This window comes from Theropithecus gelada, chromosome 14 (genome assembly GCF_003255815.1).
Source record: "Theropithecus gelada isolate Dixy chromosome 14, Tgel_1.0, whole genome shotgun sequence".
NCBI classification, from domain to species: Eukaryota; Metazoa; Chordata; class Mammalia; order Primates; family Cercopithecidae; genus Theropithecus; species Theropithecus gelada.
The window spans coordinates 1,296,417-1,318,153 of NC_037682.1; the positions used below are offsets into that span (position 1 = coordinate 1,296,417).

General features: G+C 53.1%; 1 protein-coding gene across 1 annotated transcript; it reads left to right on the forward strand.

Annotated features, from left to right (window-relative positions):
• The first annotated feature begins 5,152 nt into the window (after positions 1 to 5,152).
• LOC112607363 lies at positions 5,153 to 10,009 on the forward strand. The gene is given in 6 exon segments (XM_025358485.1): positions 5,153 to 5,254; positions 6,453 to 6,487; positions 6,489 to 6,590; positions 6,592 to 6,669; positions 9,100 to 9,252; positions 9,961 to 10,009. Coding segments are annotated over 6 exon segments (519 nt in total).
• Positions 10,010 to 21,737: the final 11,728 nt, after the last annotated feature.

Here is a 21,737-nt window from a genome sequence, read left to right on the forward strand (position 1 = left end):
CACAGTGGCTCACGCCTGTAATCCCAGCACTTTGGGAGGCTGAGGCGGGTGGATCACAAGGTCAGGAATTCGAGACCAGCCTGGTCAACATGGTGAAACCCCGTCTCTACTAAAAATACAAAAATTAGCTGGGCGTGGTGGCGGGCGCCTATAGTCCCAGCTACTCGGGAGGCTGAGGCAGGAGAATCGCTTGAACCTGGGAGGCGGAGGCTGCGGTGAGACAAGATTGCATCATTGCACTCCAGCCTGGGCAACAGAGTGAGACTCTGTCTCAAAAAAAAAAAAAAAAAAAAAAAAAGTGCCTCACAGTTCCCTCCTCCCGGGTTGTGCAATTCTTGTCACACATTTTACTTCTACACACGATTCATACCACATTACATTGTTGGTATTTTTGTTTAATTAGTTATTTTAAAAAGAGGTTTAAATAGTAAAAAACTTCTATATTTACCCATACAATTACTGTTTCAAATGCATATTCTATCATGAGGTCCGTCCTTCCTTCCTTCCTTCCTTCCTTCCTTCCTTCCTTCCTTCCTTCCTCCTTCCTTCCCTCCCTCCTTCCTTCTTTCCTTCCTTTGTTTTTCGAGATGGAGTCTTGCTCTGTCACCCAGGCTAGAGTTCTGTGGTGGGATCTCGGCTCCCTGCAACCTCCACCTCCTGGGTTCAAGTGATTTTCCTGCCTCAGCCTCCTGAGTAACTGCAGCTGCAACCTCAGGCACACCCGCCACCACACCTGGCTAATTTTTGTGTTTTTAGTAGAGATGGGGGTTTGCTATATTGGTCAGCCTGGTCTTGAACTCCTGACCTCAAGTGATCTGCCTGCCTCTGCCTCCCAAAGTGCTGGGATGACGGGCAGGAGCCACAGAGCCATATTTCTATCTGGCATCCGTTTCCACCGGCCTGAAGGGCTTATCTTTATTTCTTAACGTACAGTGCGATTGTTATTTGTCTGAAAATGTCTTCATTTTGCCTTTGTTTTTGAAAGATGTTTTTTTAGGATAGCTTCTTCCGTTTGTACTGCAAAGGTGCTGCTCTAGTTTTCTTACTGGCACGAGTTCCCAAAAAAACCCCAAATCTGTTGTTATTTTAATATGTTTCCTCTTTGTGACACGCCCCCACCCTACAACTTAAGATTTTCTCTTTAACACTGATTCTGTTTGACTAGGATTTGGTGTCATTTCTTTCATGTTTCTTGTACTTTGGGCTCATTGAGCTTCTTGTATCTCTGCGTTTTAGTTTTCATTATTATTATTATTTTTTTGAGACAGAGTCTCGCTCTGTTGCCCAGGCTGGAGTGCAATGGTGCGATCTCGGCTCACTGTAACCTCAAACTCCGGGGCTCAAGCGGCCCCTCCATCTCAGCCTCCCGAGTAGCTGGGACTACAGGCGCCCACTACCACGCCCTGCTAATTTTTGTATTTTCAGTAGAGATGGGGTTTCACCAGATTGGCCAGGCTGGTTTTAAGCTCCTGACCTCAGGTGATCCACCCGCTTCAGCCTCCCAAAGTGCTGGGATTGCAGGTGTGAGCCACTGCGCCCAGCCAAGTTTTCATCAGATTTGAACAAATTTGGCCATGATTTCTTCAGTTTTTCCTGTCCGCCTCTCTTCCTTCGTGGGCTCCGTTTACAGACGTGTCAGACTGCGCGAAGCTTTTCCACCTACTGCTCACTAAGGAGCTGTTTATTTTTTGGATTCTTTTGTCTTTCTGTGTCTCTGTTATGTCTTCGAGTTCACCACCCTCCTCTTCTGTGGTGTCCCATCCGCTGTTAATCCTGTCCAGTGTGTTTCATCTCATACATAGTCATTTTTATCTTTAGATGTTTAATTTGGATCCTTTTTATATGTTTCACGTTTTTTACTAAATCCGTTCAATTTTTAGCATAGCATTTTGATGACATGGAATACTGTCATAACGCCTGTTTTAACGTCTCCGTCGGCTAATTCCAACCTCCGTGTTGGTTTTGTGGTTTGGATTTAGTGGAATTTTCTCCTGGTTATGGGCGGAGTTATCGCCTTTCTTTACCTGCCTGGTACTATTTGAATGGCTGTCGGACTTCGTGAATTTTACCTTGTGGACTGCTGGAGGCTTTTGTGTCTTGGAGCTTTGTTCTGGGACGTAATTAAGGGATTGGAGAGGGGCCTCCTGGGCCTTTTGTGACTTGTAGGTGGCATCAAAGCAGTGCCGAGTCCAGGGCAAACTACTCCTCACCATTGAGGCAAGACCCTGAGGGACAGAGACTCTGCCCACTGCACCGTGAACTTTGAGTGGCGAGGGTTCTCGGTGGTGCTGGCGGGAGCCGTGCTTTTCCCGGCGTGTGTGAGCGCCGCTGCTCTCGGGTGGTTGCTCGTCAGCCTCAGTCTCCTCCTAGGCACGTGCTGAGCGGGTTCTCTGCCAAACACTCAAGATGGACTTTCTGCAGGTCTCTACGCTTTGCTCTGGGCAGCTCTCTCCTTGCCAGTGTCCTGTGCACTCCAGCGGCCGTGGGCTCCGTGGCCTCTCAGCTGAGCTCTTCCCGAGTTCCCCTTCCTGGCCCCTTGTCCTGGAAACCCTCGCGGCGGTGACCTGGGCAGTTTTAGGGCTCCCTTTGTGTGTTTCCTGTCTGCCACGGACTGTACGTTTGTGTCTTCCTCACCCTCCAGTTCCTGTGTTGAAATCCTAGTGCCCAGGGCGATGATATTAGGAGGTGGGGACTTGAGGAGGTGGCAGAGCCCTCAAGAATGAGGTTAGTGTCCTTACAAAAGAGATCCCAGAGGCCAGGGGTGGTGGCTCACGCCTGTAATCCCAGCACTTTGGGAGGCCAAGGCAGTTGGATCACCTGAGGTCAGGAGTTTGAGACAAGCCTGGCCAGCATGGTGAAACCCTGTCTCTACTAAATATACGAAAATTAGCTGGGCATGGTGGTGGGCACCTGTAATCCCAGCTACTCAGGAGGCTGAGGCAGGAGAATCACTTGAACCTGGGAAGTGGAGCTTGCAGTGAGCCAAGATCACACCGTTGCACTCCAGCCTGGGCAACAGAGCGAGACTCCTGTCTCAAAAAAAAAAAAAAAAAAAAAAAAAAAAAAAAAAAAAAAAGAAAGACCTCAGAGAACTCTCCTACCCCTTCTACCAGAGGGGAAGGGGACCCAGTGAGAAGGTGCCGTCCATGAACCAGGGAGTGACCTCACCGGACATCGAATCTGCCAGAGCGTCGACCTTGAACGTCCCGTCCTCCGCAGCTGTGGAGATGCGTGTCTGTTGCTTTTACACCACTCAGGCCGTGGCGTTTCCAGGTAGCAGCCGGGTTGGAGGGAGCCGCTGTCTCTCTTCGTCGCCTGATGTCCAACGTCTTGACAGCTGTTGTTTCCCATGTTTTCTGGAGTCTTTCAGTTGCTAAATCCGGCCTCTGCTACTCTCTTTGCTAAACATGCTAGTCCTTGATGAAATGGAATCTTGATACTTTAATACAGAGTGGAGCATAGTCACTAAATAAAACCTGGAAAAATGTAGAAGAGTAGCAGGCAGCGAACACACCCCAGCCGCGCGGTCCACCCAGCTGCGCCCCCAGCGCCGCCTCCTGGCCCTGGTTTCCCTGCCCGTGGGGCTGGGCAGCATTGCTGCAACTCTTGAATTGCTTTCCTGGGGCCACCGTGATCAAGCAGCACAAACCGGGCAATGGCTCAGGTTCTCTCTGCGTCCTGGGAGCTTGAGATCCAGGAGTGGGTGGGATGGAGAATGGTTCTCCCTGGGTCACTCTGGAGGACCTCTTAAGGTGGACCTCTTAAGGGAGCCCTGGCTCCCACTTTGCCAAAAAGCATCCGAGCCACACCTGTCTCCCCCAGGCCTCCAGTGGGTGCCCACGTGCAGCCCCCGCCATGGGGTCACCCTGGGGTAAGGATCTCTCCTCCCCTGCTCACCTTCTGCTGGGCCTTGGCATCCTTGGGATGAAGGTGGCACCCTTGTGGCCTGGGCCTTGCCGGCCCACATCAGCCCCCAGCCCTCTGCTCCTTGGCCTCACCCGCAGCCTGCAGAAGGTAGGTGAGTTTCCTGGTGATAATATAATAATAGCAACGATGATCACGATGATTATGGCAATAACAATTATGACAGTCAACACTGCCATGTGCCGGGCTCTGGCCCTTTGCATGTCTGGGCCAGCTGTGCAAGGCACTGCTGGGGCTCCCAGGCTGGGAGCCGGGGACAGGCACTGCCACAGCACCCAAGGGGCCCCCGTGCCACCCCAGCGCCTGCTGGCCCTGAACCAGCTGCTCTGTGAGAACTTTTTGCCGACCCTTCCGCTTGGCAGCGTTTTAATCTGATGCAAGAGCCTTGTCGCTTCCTCAAAGCCTGTGTCTATGGCCGTGGGCAGCTGCCCGTCCCCGTGTAGGCAGAGCGGCGTCATGCCCTGTGGCCCCAGGTCCGGCTCTGGGGTTCTGGCTGGATGGGGCCTGGAACCTTCTGGGAGTCACCACTGACTGGCTGCAGCCACCGGCTCCCCAGCAAGGACGTCCCTTCTGCAGGAAAATGGGGACGTCTGGAGCATTCTCTGGACAGCAGGAGATGCACGTCAACAGGCCGGCCCCGCCTCTTCCCTACCCGGAGTGGTGAGTGGGGATTCTGGGGACTTTCCCGGCCCTCATGGGCCTCGTGTGTCCTGGTGCCCATGTGTCCCCAGTCCCAGGGCCAGCCACGGTGTGGACCCCTCCACTTTCCTCCAGGCCTGAGGTGGGACCCAGGTGGCCTATGAAAGAAGAGCCCAGCCCAGACCCTCCCCCTGGGGGAAGAAGGCCACCAGGCCCCGTGCCTTCCTGCTGCCTGCCAGGGTGAATCTCAGGGGACCCCGGTGCAGGAGGGGTTGGCTCCGAGCTGGACAGGCCTCTGGGGTTGCCCTGGTGGCCTTTCCTGTTGCTGGGTCAGAGGTACCCAGGCAGGGAGGGTCCAGGCCCTGACAGAGCCTGAGGCATCCCCAGTCAATCCTGGCAGCAAAGGGCTCCTGGTGTGTGGCTGGCGGGACGCTTCTGCCATCACCGGATTTACTGCAGGTGGAGACGTCTTCTGTGCCCACACAGATGCGGAAACAGGCACAGAGACGGGGCGGCCTGCCCAAGGTCACCAGGGAGGGAGTGGAGAGGCTGGATGCCCTTGGGCCCAGACTGCAGCCTCCCCTCCCCGATGTGCTGCGGCCCCCAGTGTCCCGGGCCCCACGTGGTGCCTGAGCCTACAGGTGTCAACAAAGGCCCGAGGTGTGGGGACAAAGGCGGGGACAGGCCCGAGGTGCGGGGACAAAGGTGGGACAGGCCCAAGGTGTGGGGACAAAGGTGGGGACAGGCCGGAGGTGTGGGGACAAAGGTGGGGACAGGCCCGAGGTGTGGGGACAAAGGTGGGGACAGGCCCGAGGTGTGGGGACAGGCCCGAGGTGTGGGGACAAAGGTGGGGACAGGCCCGAGGTGTGGGGACAAAGGTGGAGACAGGCCCAAGGTGTGGGGACAGGCCCGAGGTGTGGGGACAAAGGTGGGGACAGGCCCGAGGTGCGGGGACAAAGGCAGGGACAGGCAACCCCTGCAGTTCGAGAGGGGTAGGAGGCCACAGGTCAGTCCCCGGGAGGGCCAGGCAGGAAGTGGGCCCAGCGGGGCTGAGAAATGAGGGGCCGGTGCCCCTACGCTCACTGCAGGGGATGTGAGAGGGCGAGTGGTTGCTCAGTCACGCCCACACCCGTGAGTACAGGACCCACGCCCGCCCGCCTTGCCCGCCCACCTCGCTGTCGTGCCTGTTCATGGCTCACACTTGGGCTCGCACAGCTTCTCCCATTATTCAGGTGCTGCCGGGCCCTGCAGGGTTCAGATCGTCCCTGTGCTGCTTGGCGGGGTCACCCTCACATCTGCCCTGGTGGCCCCACCTGCCCAGCTTCTCTCCCCTCAGTGCTGTCTGTCCCGGAGCCTCCCATCAATGGGACCAGAGTGCTCCTTCCTGGCTGCGGCTGCCTGTGCTCCACAAGATGGCTGAGAGCCACCCAGGCACCGGACTTGCCAACACGCAGGCACACACCTGGGCCGCATGGCCCTGAGCACACACCTTGCCCAACCCTCCTCCGGGCTGCAGCGCGGGTGCCAGGTGCCACCTGCTGGCGAACTGCAGCATCACGGCTCTCGCCCTCCGGAACCTTCCACAGCGCCACACCAGCCTCTGGTCTGGCTGCAGATGGCTTGGGCTGGGCAGGGAAGCATCCGCTGTCAGGGAGCCTGGGACCACAGACTTTGCTCCAAGCGCCCGGGGCGGGTAGGGGCCAGGTCCAGTCTGAGGAGTCCTGCCTCCCTGAGGTAGACAGAGCTGGGCAGACGTGGAGGAGACATGGGGGCTGCAGCCCTGGCCCCACTGCCCGACTCTCCCTCTGCATTTCGGGAGCCGGCAAGATCCAAGGGGGTCCCCAAGGCCCTGAGGCTGCACCGAGCACCCCTTTCCTGCTCGTTTTCAGACGCAGCGATGCCCTAGACACCCGGGGAGAGGTGACCCCCAGCAGGAAGCTGGGCCTGGTTTCTGTCCCTCCACAGCCACAAGGCCTGGCCAGGACGCCGGGAGCACCACACCCTGGAGACTCAGCTCACCGAGGACTCGGGCGGGGGCTTCCCCGGTGCCTGGGAAGCTGGGTTCCCCACCCCCTGGACTTCCACCCAGACATCATCTCAAGCCAGGTCTGTCTGCATCTCCTCGTCACTGCCCTGGGTCCTCCACTCCTGGACCCGACCCTTGTCTGTGGCAGCGTCGCAGCTGCTGTGTCCCAGGCCCCACAGCCGCTGCCCTTGGCCCACCTTCTATGTGGCCCATTAGAGGGGTGTGGGGCTGCAACCTGCTTCTGCTGAACCCCCGGGCCTGCCAGGGGGCATCAGGATTCTGCACAGAGAGGCAGGGGTCCTGGCCAGACGTGCAGGTCCCCAGGTACCTAATTCAGGGCCTTGGGCCGAGGACTGCGTATTATCCTGGCCCAGGCGAGTCTGGGGGTGTCTGAGGGGTGGTGAGACTTCTAGGCAGATTGTCCCTGCCCCACTCTGCTCTGCCCCACCCTGGCTGGCCCTCCTGGCTTCTCAAGGTGCTCCTGACCACGATGGCACAGTCCCCCGGGCCCAAAATGTGCCCCTATACTGCCTGAGTGCCGGTGCGGGGGCTGGTAGCACCCAAGGCCACGCCCTCCCCTCCCTGTCCTGGGGCACCTGCACCCACGTTGTGGCCACAGCTCCCTGGCTCCACCAGCTTCTCGTGACCCCTGAGGCTCCCCAGCCCCTGGCCCGCCATGGAGGGTTCCCTCCCCACCCCTGTGCCCACTCCTTGGGAGACTGGCATTAGATCTTGGCTGTGGGACAGGGTGGGCCATTCTGGGGGTGAGACCAGGCCTCTCCCACCTGGGGGACCCATCGTGGCTCTGGCCCTGGGCGGGTGACAGCCTGGCTTTCCTGTGTCCTCACTGCCCACTCTTCAGCAAGAGAGGGATGTGGATGACAGGACTGCTGGCCACAGAGGGCCTGGTGTGGGCAGCCGTCAGGACGAGGGTAGTGTGGGCGGCCACGGCAGTTGGTGCTACTGCTGGAAGGGGCCGAAGGTGAGGCCCTTCTGGGCTGTGAGTCCCTGCAAGCCACTGCCCCCATGGGGCTGCAGTCACGGAGCTGACCCACTGCCGGGTTTCCGCCCCCCCCCGTCCCTGCTGCTGTCTTGGCACCTGTATCCCAAGCCTGACACCCTGTCGGAGGTGGCACCTCCCTGAGCACGGGCACTTGGACGCTGGTGCCTCCCCTGCTGCAGACCCCTTTGCTGTGGTCAGGGCCTCCTCCCTGCCCTGGCACCTGTGACCACAGGCCTGGTGGGGCCCTTGATGGCCACAGAGGGCACAGGCTGGGGCCAGGAGGGCACCATCTCCTGGGGCACAGAGATGCTGGAGTGAGTCATGGAATCGTCCATCAGCAGCAACAAGCTTTGCTGAGCACCAGCTGTATGCAGAGCACCGGCTGTATGCAGAGCACCGGCTGTATGCTGAGCACTGGCTGTATGCAGAGCACCGGCTGTATGCAGAGCAAAGGTGGGCCAGCTGGGAAGGGCCAGGGAGGACTCGGGGTCCCCAGTGTCCCCAGGAGCCTGCACCCCTACCTGGGGGATGCCTGGGCAGCTCCTCCCTCCTTTACTTCCTGCCCTCTCCTCGCCTCCCCTCCTTCCTGCAGTTCCCACAGCTGTCTGGGGGCCTCCCCTGGTGCCTGGTTGAGCCTCAGGGGGCGATATGTGTGGACACTGCAACCCTCCCGAAGCTGGGCCTGGAAGAAGTGACTTCCCCAGAACCTTATCTGGGCCACAGAAGGGGGTTGGAAGTGGGGGTCTTGCCGCCCTCCCGTCCTCTGCATGCCAGGCGTGACCTGGGGCAGGGCCAGGGCAGGCTGCCTGGACACCATGGACCTGCCCGGCTGTAGGGGAGATGTGTCCTGCAGCCCCACCCATGGCCCAGGCCTGTGTGGCTGAGTGGACTGAGGACAGCTGACCCCCTTGGTGACTGCCTGGGCCCAGAGGGGAGTGGTCAGCTGGGTGTGGCCAGCCCTGGGGGAAGGATCCAGGGACTGCATCCACTTAGGGATAGGAGGCAGCTAGCAGAGCCCTCCCAGCTGACCAGGGGAGGCCCTGTGGTCATAGGAGGGGCCTCAGGTGCAGGTGCAGGTGCAGGGCTGGGCGGCCCTGTGTTGCCCAGGTGATGTGTCTTGCCCTGTTTGATGGCTGACAAAGTACCCTTGAATGTGTCAGACCCAGCGTGGTCCCAGGGTCCTAACCTAACGTTTCACCCCAAATTACCCTCACCCCAGCCTATCCCTGCCCTAAATTCACCCTAAGCCTCCACCCAAACTCCTTGACCCCAACACTTTAACCCTAGACCCAGCCCTACACCCCAAGCCCTAATCCCTAACCGCTAGCCTCACCCTAACCTCCCTACCGGATGCCACCTGGTAAACATCCTCCTGGCCGCTATCTACCCCTCCCCCGGGGCTCCAGGAGGCAGCGGGGTCCCTGGGAGGCTGCTCTCTGCAGAACACGATGGACAGACACCTGAGCACTGGGCCCCAGCCCCCTCCGGCTTCATTCATCCTCCACAGGCACTTCCCCCGGGCCAGAGGGCAGCCTGGCAGCCCTGGACTCCGGGAGGGCCAAGTCTGGGAAGCTGGAGGACGTCATCTTTCACTCTTGATGCCGCCGCCCCAGGCCTACTGTTTGGACAGCGGGACAAGCTGCCCATTTCCTCCATCTCCAGTAATGAGAAGCAAATGCTGATCCTGGCCCGTCTCCTGGCTCCCAGGTCCCTGGGTTCCCGCTGCCCCTGCCAGTTCCCGGAAGATGCCAGCAGGAGGGAGGGCGGTGGAGCTGGACTTGTGCCCACAACAGGATCTGGCCATAAACGCGGTCAGGGCGAGGCTGCGGGGTGGGCCGCTGAACCTCCTTGTGGACTTTCTTCCCCGCCCTGGCCCGCAGCTGTCAGCCCTTCCTGGGAACTGCAGCCTTTGTTTGTTCCTTGAAGGAGCTGGTGCATTGCCTGTGAGCTCCTCTGCAGGCCTGGGGGTCCGCCTGCTGTCCATCCCCCGAAACCAGCTCCATCCAGCAGCAGGCTGCAAGCCTGGAGAGGCCTCCAGGGGCCAGGTAGGGAAACTGAGGCCCCAAAAAGGCAGGGAGCAGGTGCAGGGGGCCTATTTGACCTGTGCTGGGACTGGGCCAGGCGAGTCTCCTCCAGGGCCCAGCCCCATCTTGGACAGAGGAAGTTGATAGTCAGGAAAGGCAGGAGTGGCCTCTTCTAACAATTTCAGCTCTGCAGGGGCTGAGGGTGGCGATGCTGACAGCATTTCCTCCAGCTCCCACCTGCCTGCTCCAGGGAATTCCCCACCCAGGCACTGATACTCACCTGGTGATACTAATAATTGTCTCAGGTGACAGATTGTCTCAGCTGCTCTCCCACATGGCCCACGGGTCCCTGGAGGTTCCCCGGATTCTTTCAGGGGAGACCATGGGCCCTAAACGATCTTCATAACAAAACTGAGAAGTGGCCTGGCTTCTTCACAGCGCTCCTGTGTGCTCAGATCCAGCATGGCCCGACGGGGCAGCCCCTTTTCTTCCCTGATGCTGCTCTAGGGGGAGGAAGGGCCAGGGTCAATCTGGGGTGCTCCAGTTGGACAGCAAATGCCCCTGAAACCAGGTGCCAGTTGTGTCCCCCTGAGATGCCCCCACCCCAGTCTCCTGAGCCTCATTAGTCACCCCTCATTTTCCTTTGGGGACCCCAGGCCCTGGCTCCTATCTGGTTAGAGGCTGAAGGGGTCTGAGCCACACCTGCCCTAGGGGACCTCCGGAGGGGTCTTGGTATCCTCTGACTTCTGTCTCCAGAAAGGAGCTCAGAATGCAGCTGGAGCTTCCCCCGGAGCCCAGGGTGTCCGTGTCCGAGCCACAGCCAGAGTGTGCCCTGGAGAGCCGCTGGGACACGGGTGAGCTCTCATCATCCTGTCCCCACTCCAGGCTCAGGCTGGAGCCGTGATGGCACCACTGCACTCCAACCTGGGCAACAGAGTGAGACCCTGTCTCTATAAAATAAAAACACAAATAAAGAAGAGCATGCGGTTTCTGCAGTTTCCTGGACAAAAATGCATAACCCCAATCTCAATCATAAGAAAACATCCAATGTCCCCAACAAGGGGATGTTCTACACACACCTGCCCAGCGCCCCTCAAAAGTGTCAAGGGCGTGAAAGACGTGGAGGGACACAGAAGATGGGAGAGCCAGTGCGGCCTGTGGTGTGTTCACGATGGTCGCAGGTCAGCGCCCACGGTCGCTCAGCAGCCACGCCAGGCAGGCCCCAGGGGCCCAGGAGGAAGCTGGGATGTGGCAGGATGGGGGTTGTGCACGGCCCTGCAGCACAAGTGCCCTGCTGACTCCAGGGTCAGCAACTCGCCCCCCTCATCGTGCCATTCCCTGGGGACGGGTCCTCGCCTGCCTCGCTGGCCCTCTACAGACAGGACAGGGACAGGTCGTCAGCTGTCACAGAGGCCTTCGCAGTTTTCTGAGTGTGGACTTGCTGTGCCTGCCCATGACTCCGTCCATGGACTCGACAGCACCCCACTGTCCATCACACCCCCACCAGTGCCGCTTCCCGCAGCAGGACTCATCCCGTGCTCAGGTTAATAGAGCATGGGACGGCCCCTGAAAACCAGCTATGGTGCCGGCTGGGAGGCCCCACGAAAGGATGGGCGCAACCCCACAGAACGGACCAGATGCTCGCCATCCATGCCCGGTGCCGCTTCTCTGTGGCGATGGTATCCAGGAATCACGGGTGGGAGTCACGGCTACCGTCCCTGTGGCACCAGCCGCCTGCTCACACAGCCACCGTCCACTCTAGCTTGGAGGTCCTGCTTCCTCAGGGGGGAGTGCTCCCACCAGGGTCGAGGTGCTGGCCGTGTGGAGTTCGACATCGGGACTGTCCCCGGGGGCCTCTCTTCCCACTGAATCGACAGAATGTGAGCTCGCTGTCCGGCGAGCGGGGCCAGGGATCCTGTCCGCCGAGGGGACGCCGGATCGCTGCGGAGAGAGGACCGGACCCAGAGTCCTGCCAAGACCAGAACTGAGACCGGGCAACCAGCAGAGCCCGCACAATAAGAATGCTTCATTTTGCAAATGTATTTTGTTACTTTGTTCTTTTATTGTATATATTTATCATGTCCAACCTGATGTTTTGAAACGTGTTTACATGGCGGTTAAATCAAGTGGCATAACACACATGACTTCACATACTTCCCGTTTTTTTGTGGTGAGAACACTCAGAATCTACTCGCAATGATTTTCTTTCTTTTTTTTTCTTTCTTATTGATTTTCAAGGATGACGCAATATGGTGTTATTAACTGTGGTCACCATGCTGTGCAGTACATCTCTTGAATTTATTCCTCTTGTCTAACGGATTTTTTTTTTTTTTTTTTTGAAGTGGAATTTCGCTCTGTAGCCAGGCTGGAGTGCAGTTGTGCGATCTTGGCTCACTGTAACCTCTGTCTCCCAGGTTCAATCAATTCTCGTGCCTCAGCCTCCTGAGTAGCTGGGATTACAGGCACACGCCATCATCCCTGGCTAATTTGTTTGTTTGTTTGTTTGAGCCGGAGTCTCACTCTTGCCAGGCTGGAGTGCAGTGGTGCCATCTCGGCTCACTGCAACCGTCTGCCTCCTGGGTTCAAGCAATTCTCCTGCCTCAGCCTCTTGAGTAGCTGGGATTACAGGCACCTGCCACCACGCCTAGCTAATTTTTGTATTTTTAGCTAATTTTGTATTTTAGAGATGGGGTTTCACCATGTTGGCCAGGAGGATCTTGATCTCCTGACCTCGTGATCTGACCGCCTCAGCATCCCAAAGTGCTGGGATTACAGGCATGAGCCACCGCGCCTGGCCTAATTTTGTATTTTTAGAGACGGGGTCTTATCATGTTGCCAGGCTGGTCTCGAACTCCTAACCTCAGGTGATCCACCTGTCTCGGCCTCCCAAAGTGTTGGGATGACAGGCGTGAGCCACTGTTTCCGGTCTGTAACAGAAACTTTGTACCCTTGGACCAACCCCTCCCCAGTTCCCAGCCCGTATATCCCCGGGTCCTCTCTCTGCTTCTGTGAGTTCAGCATTTCTAGGTTCCCCGTATGAGTGAGATCCCGCAGTGTGTATCTTTCTGGGCCTGGCCTCCTCCATTCCGCATAAAGTCCTGCAGTTCCAGTGACACATTCCCTCTTCTGTGGAGGGCAGTTCTCTGACGTGGACGCCCCTTCCCTGGCTGCCGGACGCTGAGGCTGTTCCGTCTGGCCGTAGTGGACAGCGCTGCGGCGAACATGGGGTGCAGGCGTCCCTTCCGCATACTGATGTGGCCTCCACCTGTTGCACTCGGGAGTGGGACAGCCGGATTACGTGGTGGTTCTGTGTTTAGACTTCTGGGAACCTCCATGCTGTTTTCCATAACGACCATCGTCACAGACTTCTTACCACGAAATCATTTTAGACTTGTAGAATCCTTGTAAAACTAGAGAATGGCGATCTGTCATCTCCGGGCAGGGGAAAGGGAGCTGGGACGACCAGGCAAGGAGGGAAGTTTGCTTTCATGATCTGTTCTTTACCTATTCAAAAACCATGGAAATAAAGGCCAAGGCAGTTGGGTCACTTGAGGCCAGGAGTTTGAGACCAGCCTGGCCAATGTGGTGAAACCCCATCTCTACTAAAAATACAAAAATTAGCCAGGTGTGGTGGGGCACACCTGTAATCCCAGTTACTCAGGAGGCTGAGGCAGGAGAATTGCTTGAACCTAGGAGGCGGAGGTTGCAGTGAGCTGAGATCGTGCCGCTGCAGTCCAGCCTGGGTGACAGAGTGAGACTCTATCGAAAAAAAAAAAAAAAAAGAAAAAAAAGAAAAAAGACAAAAAGAAAAGAAAAACCACAAAAAACACAAAAAATGCGCCATTGCACTCTAGTCTGTGTGACAGAGTGAGACTACATTGCAAAAAAAAAAAAAAAAAAAAAAGGCCAGGTGCAGTGGCTCATGCCTGTAATCCTAGCACTTTGGGAGGCCGAGGCGGGTAGATCATGAGATCAGGAGATCGAGACCATCCTGACTAACACGGTGAAACCCCGTCTCTACTAAAAATACAAAAAATTAGCCAGGCATGGTGGCAGGCACCTGTAGTCCCAGCTACTCAGTCCCAGCTGAGGCAGGAGAATGGTGTGAACCTGGGAGGCGGAGCTTGCAGTGAGCCAAGATTGCACCACTGACTCCAGCCTGGGGGACAGAGCGAGACTCTGTCTCAAAAAACAAAAAAACAAAAAAAACCAGAAAAAAAAAACGCAAAAAAAAAAAACCCATTAAAATTAAAATAATTTTAAATTTTAAAATAATGTTTAGTAAAAAATAATGTTTAATGTTTAACATGAGAAATGCTTATATGGCAAAAAATAAGGAAAAAGGAGGATCATTTAAAAAAAGAGAAGAAAATAGAGTCAGAATTTATCTGATCTTTAGCGAAGAGCACTTTTCTAAGCATACGTAGGAAGAGATAATAAAAAAAAGAGAGGAATGTGTTACCTCCCTAAAAACGCGTGCGTAAGAACAAGGGTTTGATCCTCACTGACGGGATCCCAGGTGCTGACTTAAGTCCAGCAGGCCCCAGAGCCGGAGGCTGAGTACGAGCCACGGAGGTGACCCATGGCAAGAGCAGCGCGGGGTCCGTCCCGCAGAGACAGAAATGCGGTCAAGGGGTGTGGGAGGACCATGAGGAGGTCATGTCGAGCACGCCGCAGGCGCCCATCAAGCAATCTGCCTTTTGAGGTGTGGTTCGGGGAGTTAGCAGGGCGCTAACCGCCGGCTGCTCCATTGGCTGCAACATAGACAGAAAAGGGGCCACATTAAACTGGAAATGCCAGACCTGCCTCGGTTTACTGTGGAGGACAGGACACAAAGGCCTAGGGAGATTGGAAGGCTAGGGTGGGTTTGTCACGTAAGACCTCCTCCCCCACACAGAAGGTCCAGAAGACAGACCTTTCCCCACACTGGGAACCGGATTAGTGAGGGGGATAGAGACACGGACAGACCCCCGGGCCGCTCTTCTCTGAGGGCCGCAGACCTCACAGTGGGAGCCACAGCCCCTCAGCTGGAAAAGAGTCGCGATGGGAAGAATGGACCCGGGACGGCCAAGCGGAGGCTCTCAGCCGTCAGAGGCAAGCGGGATGCGGGCGCCGTGAGGAGTAGCAGAGGCAGAACGACAGTCAGGCCGGGCTGACCTCTTAACCACGGCTCTCCTAGGAGGAAAACAGAAAGCCTGGGAAGATGGTACTGGATCTGCGGGAGGCTGAGTCCGGGGCGTCACCTGAGACAGGGAGTTCAAGACCAGCCTGGGTAATATAGTGACAGCCCCATCTCTAAAAACGAAAAAATTAGCTGGGCATGGTGGTGCACACCTGTGGTCCCAGCTACTCTGGAGGCTGAGGCAGGAGGATCGCTTGAGCCCAGGAGTTCAAGGCTGCAGTGAGCCAAGATTGCATCACTGCACTCCTGCCTGGGCAACAGAGCAAGACCCTGCCTCACAATAAATGACTAAATAACTAAATAATAAATAATCATGTTCTCAGCACATATTTAATTTCCCCAATATATTGTGGGGGAAAAGAAGCTATAAAACAATCTACAGTAATAATCAGGAGAACTTTGGAGCACCCGCGGGTGCCCATGCCCGGCAGAGATTCACGAACACCGTTCACCCCCATAACCAGCAAGGGTGCTGCCGTCTAGAACCCATCACAGACGAGCAACTGTCAGGCCACGGCACCCAGCAGCCGGGACCCCTCCCCACCTGGAACAACGCTGCTGCCTGGGGACCCCAGGCTGCTGACACTGGACGCTGGAGCTTCCAAACACGTCTCTGCATCTGGACGTTCCCTCAGTGCACGTGTGTTGCTTTATGTTCAGAGACGTCAAATGTCATTTAATGAAAAGACTCCGGCTACAGAATTGTCCCCAGGAATGGCCACTACAATGTCAGAAATCTCCCAGAACTGCACAGAAGGTGGGAAAGACGTTGAAGGGTTAAGTGGCTTCTCGGGGGAAGGGGAGAGGGACGTTTTTCTTCTACCCACGGACGGTTCTGTGTTTTCTGGTTTCTGTAACGAGTGCCGCAGCTCTGCATGGAAAACAGCACAGACTTTGGTGTCCCTCACAATTCCTGGTACATGAGTCAAGGGCTTCCCTAGCATCACCGTTGAGGGCAGGGCAGCCCCGGGTTCACAAAGTAAAGATGGAAAGGGCCAGGCCTCGCTGCAGGGTCACCCTGAGGCCATAAAATCCTGCACCTTATGCCTCGGGCACCATTTAATACAATTAAATAGTGCAATAAAGGAAGGGAGTCATAAAGAAAGCAAATGTCAGCCAGCGACATCCGGTACAGGCCACACCCGGGGTCCAGCCCTATGGGGGTGGAGTCTGAGACCCCTGGGAACCCCAGAGTCTATGCACCGCTGTGCCCAGCTAATTTTTTAACATTTCTGCAGAGACAAGATCTCCCTAGGTTGCCGAGGCTGGTCTCAAACTCCTGACCTCAAGCAGTTCTCCTGGCCTCAAGCGGAGAGAACCACTCGGCCTCCCCAGATGCTGGGATTATAGGTGTGAGCCAGTGGACCCAGCCACGTGCTCTTCTTATGTAGCTTATCAGAGCGTGTGACGCTGCCTGTCCCATTGCTGGGGATGTTAACCTTGACCCCTTGGTTCAGGTGGCATCTGCCAGGTTCCAATTTCAAAACCACATAAAAACATTACAAGAAGACTATGAACCTTTCATTTGAAAGCAGTCTTTAGATGCAAGCTTTATCTGACACATTAACATGTGAGACTGCTTTCAAATGAAAGACTGTATATCAAATGAACGAAAGGGCTTATGAAGGTATTGGAAATGAGATCATTGGGAAAAGAGTGGGCGAAGGGGCTTTTTTTTTTTTTTTTGAGACAGAGTCTCGCTGTGTCGCCCAGGCTGGAGTGCAGTGGCCGGATCTCAGCTCCCTGCAAGCTCCACCTCCCGGGTTTACGCCATTCTCCTGCCTCAGCCTCCCGAGTAGCTGGGACTATAGGCGCCCGCCACCTCGCCCTGCTAGTTTTTTGTATTTTTTAGTAGAGACGGGGTTTCACCGTGTTAGCCAGGATGGTCTCGATCTCCTGACCTCGTGATCCGCCCGTCTCGGCCTCCCAAAGTGCTGGGATTACAGGCTTGAGCCACCACGCCCGGCCGAAGGGGTTTTCTTATCACTCTTATTTACAACCCAACTTAATAAACACACAGTATACTACTTCCTGTTAATCTTTTTCCTATGTTTTCCAATTATTTTGATAATATACTTTACCACTGTGGCCAGTTCGTCTCCTGACTCTTTCACGTAAATAAAGTGTCCATATTTCTGAAAAAAAAAAAAGAAAAAGAAAAGAAGACTATGAACCAACATCCCTCATAAACACAGATGTAAAAATTCTAAACAAATTAAAAAAGTTTTATTTTACTTTAAGTCCTGGGATACATGTGCAGAATGTGCAGGTTTGTTACACAGGTAAATGTGTGTCATGGTGGTTTTTGCTGCACCTGTCAACCTGTCATCTAGGTATTAAGCCCCACATGCATTACCTATTTGTCCTGATACTCTCCCTCCCCTCACTTCCCAACAGGCCCTGGTATGTGTTGTTCCCCTCCCTGTATCCGTGTGTTCTCATTCTAAACAAGATGTTTTCAAATCAAATCAAACAATTTATTAAAATTATAACCAAAAGGGATTTATTCCAAGAATCTAGAGTTGGTCTAACATTAAAAATCAACGCAATTCATCATCTGAACAGACTAAAGATGACAAATCGTATGATCATCCCAGTCAATGCAGAAGAACACACTTGACAGGATTCAACACCCACCCTTAATAAGAACTCTCCTAAAAATAGAGGAGAACTTCCTCGTCCTCATAATGGCATTTACAGAAAGCCTGCAGATGACATCACACTTACACACTAACGCTTTCCCCTGAAATCAGGAACAAGACCGAGATACCTGCTCTCGCCACTTCTAATCAACATGGTGCTGGAAAGCATAGCCAGGCAATCGGGAAGGTGGATACGCGTAAAAGATCTAGATTGGAAGTGGGAAGTGAAATTGTACAGATGATATGACTGTGCATAGTTGAGAATCTATAAAAGGCAACGGCAGTTGTCCCTTGATATACACAGGGCTTTTGTTCCAGCACCCCTAGGACACAAAATGTGTGCATGTGGTAATCCTCTACATAAAATGGCATAGTCTTTGCATATAATCTACATACATCTTCCCATGTACTTTATTTATTTATTTATTTAATTTTTTAAGGCAGAATCTCTCTCTGTCACCCAAGCTGAGGTGCAATGGAGTGATCTAGGCTCACTGCAACCTCTGCCGCCCGGGTTCAAGCGATTCACCTGTCTAAGCCTTCTGAGTAGCTGGGACTACAGGCGCCCACCACCACACCTGGCTAATTTTTGTATTTTCAGTAGAGACAGGGTTTCCCTATGTTGGCTAGGCTGGTCTCGAACTCCTGACCTCAGGTGATCCACCTGCCTTGGCCTCCCAAAGTGCTGGGATTACAGGCATGAGCCACCACGCCTGGCCACATCTTCCTGTATACTTTATTTTTTTATTTTTTATATATTTTTTGAGACGGAGTCTCGCTCTGTCGCCCAGGCTGGAGTGCAGTGGCTGGATCTCAGCTCACTGCAAACTCCGCCTCCCGGGTTTACGCCATTCTCCTGCCTCAGCCTCCCGAGTAGCTGGGACTAACTACAGGCGCCCGCCACATCGCCCGGCTAATTTTTTGTGTTTTTAGTAGAGACGGGGTTTCACCGTGTTAGCCAGGATGGTCTTGATCTCCTGACCTCGTGATCCGCCCGTCTTGGCCTCCCAAAGTGCTGGGATTACAGGCTTGAGCCACCGTGCCCGGCCCCTCCTGTATACTTTAAATCATCTTTATCATTGTGAAATTTCTATTAGGGGCCAGGCTCAGTGGCTCACGCCTGTAATCCCAGCACTTTGGGAGGCCGAGGCAGGTGGATCATTTGAGGTTGGGAGTTTGAGACCAGCCTGGCCAATGTAACAAATCCCCATCTCTATTAAAAATACAAAAAAAATTTAGCCAGGCATGGTGGTGTGTATTACAAAATACCAGCTTCTCTTGTAGCTGAGGCAGGAGAATCGCTTGAACCCAGGAGGTGGAGGTTGCAGTGAGCAGAGATCATGCCACTGCTCTCTGGCCTGGATGACAGAGTGAGACTCTGTCTCAAAAAATAAATAAAATAAAATATTAACATAAAATAAAATAAAATTAGGCATTATAAGTTTACTATGTATGTGATTTCTTACAATACCTAATATAACGTAAATGCTATATAAATAGTTGTTATCCTGTATTCTTATTTGTATTATTTTTAATTATTGTATTTTAAACTTTTATTCCTCAAGTATATTCCAACTGAGGTTGAATTCAAGGACGCAGAACCCTGGGATAGAGAGGGCCCACTGTGTAATTAATGGGTGAGTTTATCAAGGTTAGAGGTACCAGAAGATCAATATACAAAAAACAATTGTTCAAGAATAGACAAAGGACTTGAATAGACATTTCTGCAACAAGGTTATATGAATGGCCAATAAGCGCACGAAAAGATGCTCAGCGTCGCTAATCACTAGGGAAATGGAAATCAAGACCACAAAGAGACACCACCTCACACGATCAAAACACAGAAAATAGCAAGTGTGGTTGAGGATGTGGAGAAACTGGAACCTTTGTCCACTGTTGGTGAGAGCGTAAAATGGTAAAACTGCTGTGGAAAACAGTATGGTTGTTTCTCAGAAATTTAAACATATAATTACCATATGCTTCAGCAATTCCATTTTTCGGTATAGAGCCAAAATAATTGAGGCCGGGTGCGGTGGCTCACGCCTGTAATCCCAGCACTTTGGGAGGCTGAGGTAGGCGGATCACCTGAGGTCAAGAGTTCAAGACCAGCCTGGCCAACACAGCAAAACCCGGTCTCTACTAAAAATACAAAAATTAGCTGGGTGTGGTGGTGGGTGCCTGTAATCCCAGCTACTTGGGAGGCTGAGGCAAGAGAATCACTTGAACCTGGGAGGTGGAGGTCGCAGTGAGCCAAGATTGCACCATTGCACTCCAGCCTGGGTGACAGAGCAAGACTCCATCTCAAAAAAAAAAAAAAAAATTAAAAGCAGGTCTTGAAAAGATATTTGCACACTCGTATTCATAGCAGTATTATTCACAACAGCTAAAGCGTGGAAGCCACCCAAGTTCCCTTTGACAGAGGAAGGGATAAACAGAATGTGGTCTGTCCTTACAGTGGAATATTATTCAGCCTTGAAAAGGAAGGAAGGAAATTCTGACACAGGCTACAATACATAGACAGCATGATGCTGAGTGAAATAAGCCAGACACAAAAGGAGCCACGCACTTAAGACTGGGTAAGATGAGAAATTCTGTCACGTGTATCTTTCCATAATAAAAAGTCCCCAGAAATCAATTGTACCTCTCTATATTAGCAATAAATAATTGGAAATGGGAACAAACAATATCATTATAATAGTACAAAGATATGAAATACTTTGGAAAAAATCTGACAAAGGATGTGAGAGACGAGTATACTGAAAACTGGGAAATTAGAGACCTGCAGAAACAGCGATGTACACCTTGTTCATGAGCTGGAAGATTCCATATTGCTAAGATGTAAGTTCTTTCTAAATTGATAAATATATTTAATGCAATTTCAGTCAAAATTCCTGCAGGCTTTCTTTTGGTAGAAACTGACAAATTGAGACTAAATTCAGAGGGAAATGCTGAGGACATAGAAGAGCCAAAGCAGTCCTGAAAAAGGGGCAAAGTTGGAGGAAACTGAAACACTGGCTGGGACTGAGAACTGTTACAAAGCTACAATAATCAAAACAGTGCAGTATTAGCATAATGACAGACAAACAGGTCAATGAACAGAGTAAAGTCCAGAAATGAATTCATGTATATAAACAATAATTATTTTTTCTTTTTACAAAAATTTTTTTGAGACAGGGTCTTACTCTGTCGCCCAGGCTGGAGTGCAGTGACATGATCTCAGCTCACTGCAACCTCCACATCCTGGGCTCAAGTGATCCTCCCACCTCAGCCTCCCCAGGAGCTGGGGCTATAGGCACACGCCACCCCACCTGGCTAATTGAATTTTCAACAAAGGAGCAGAAGTATTGCAATGAAGAAAGAATAGCCTTGTCAAAAAATGGTGCTAGAACAATTGGATATCCATATATAATAAGATAAACTTCAAGCCATACCTTGCACTATACATAAAAAGTTAACTCCAAATGCATCATGTAAAACCCCAAACTATAAAATTTCTAAAAGAAAACATAGGGGAAAATATTTGTGTGACCTTGGGTTAGGCAAAGATTTCCTACACATAACACCAAAGGCAAAATCTATAAAAAAGTAAATTGATCAATTGGACTTTATCAAAATTTAAAAACTCCTACTTTAAAAAACACCATTGAAAGAATGAAAAGACAAGCCACAGACTGGGTGAAATATATGAACAAAGGATCTCTCTGATAAACAACTGGTATCTAGAATACATAAATAACATTTAGATCTTAAAAAGAAACCCACCTCATCCATCCATCCATCTAATCCATCCACCTACCCACTGACCCATTCATCCATCCCTCCCTCCCTCCCATCTATCCATCCATCCATCCTTCCATTCACCCATTCATCCATCCATCCACCCATCCATCCATCCATCCATCTATCCATCCATCCACCCATCCATCCATCTCATCCATCCATCCACCCACCCATTCATCCATCCATCCATCCATCCTTCCATTCACCTATTCATCCATCCATCCACTTATCCATCCATCCACCCACCCATCCATCCATCCATCCATCCATCTATCCATCCATCCATCCACCTCATCCATTTATCCACCCACCCATTCATCCATCCCTCCCTCCCATCCATCCATCCATCCATCCTTCCATTCACCCATTCATCCATCCATCCACCCATCCATCCATCCACCCATCCATCCGTCCATCCATCCATCCATCCATCCATCCATCCATCCATCCATCCATCCATCCACTCACCCACTGACCCATTCATCCATTCATCCACCCACCCACCCATTCATCTATC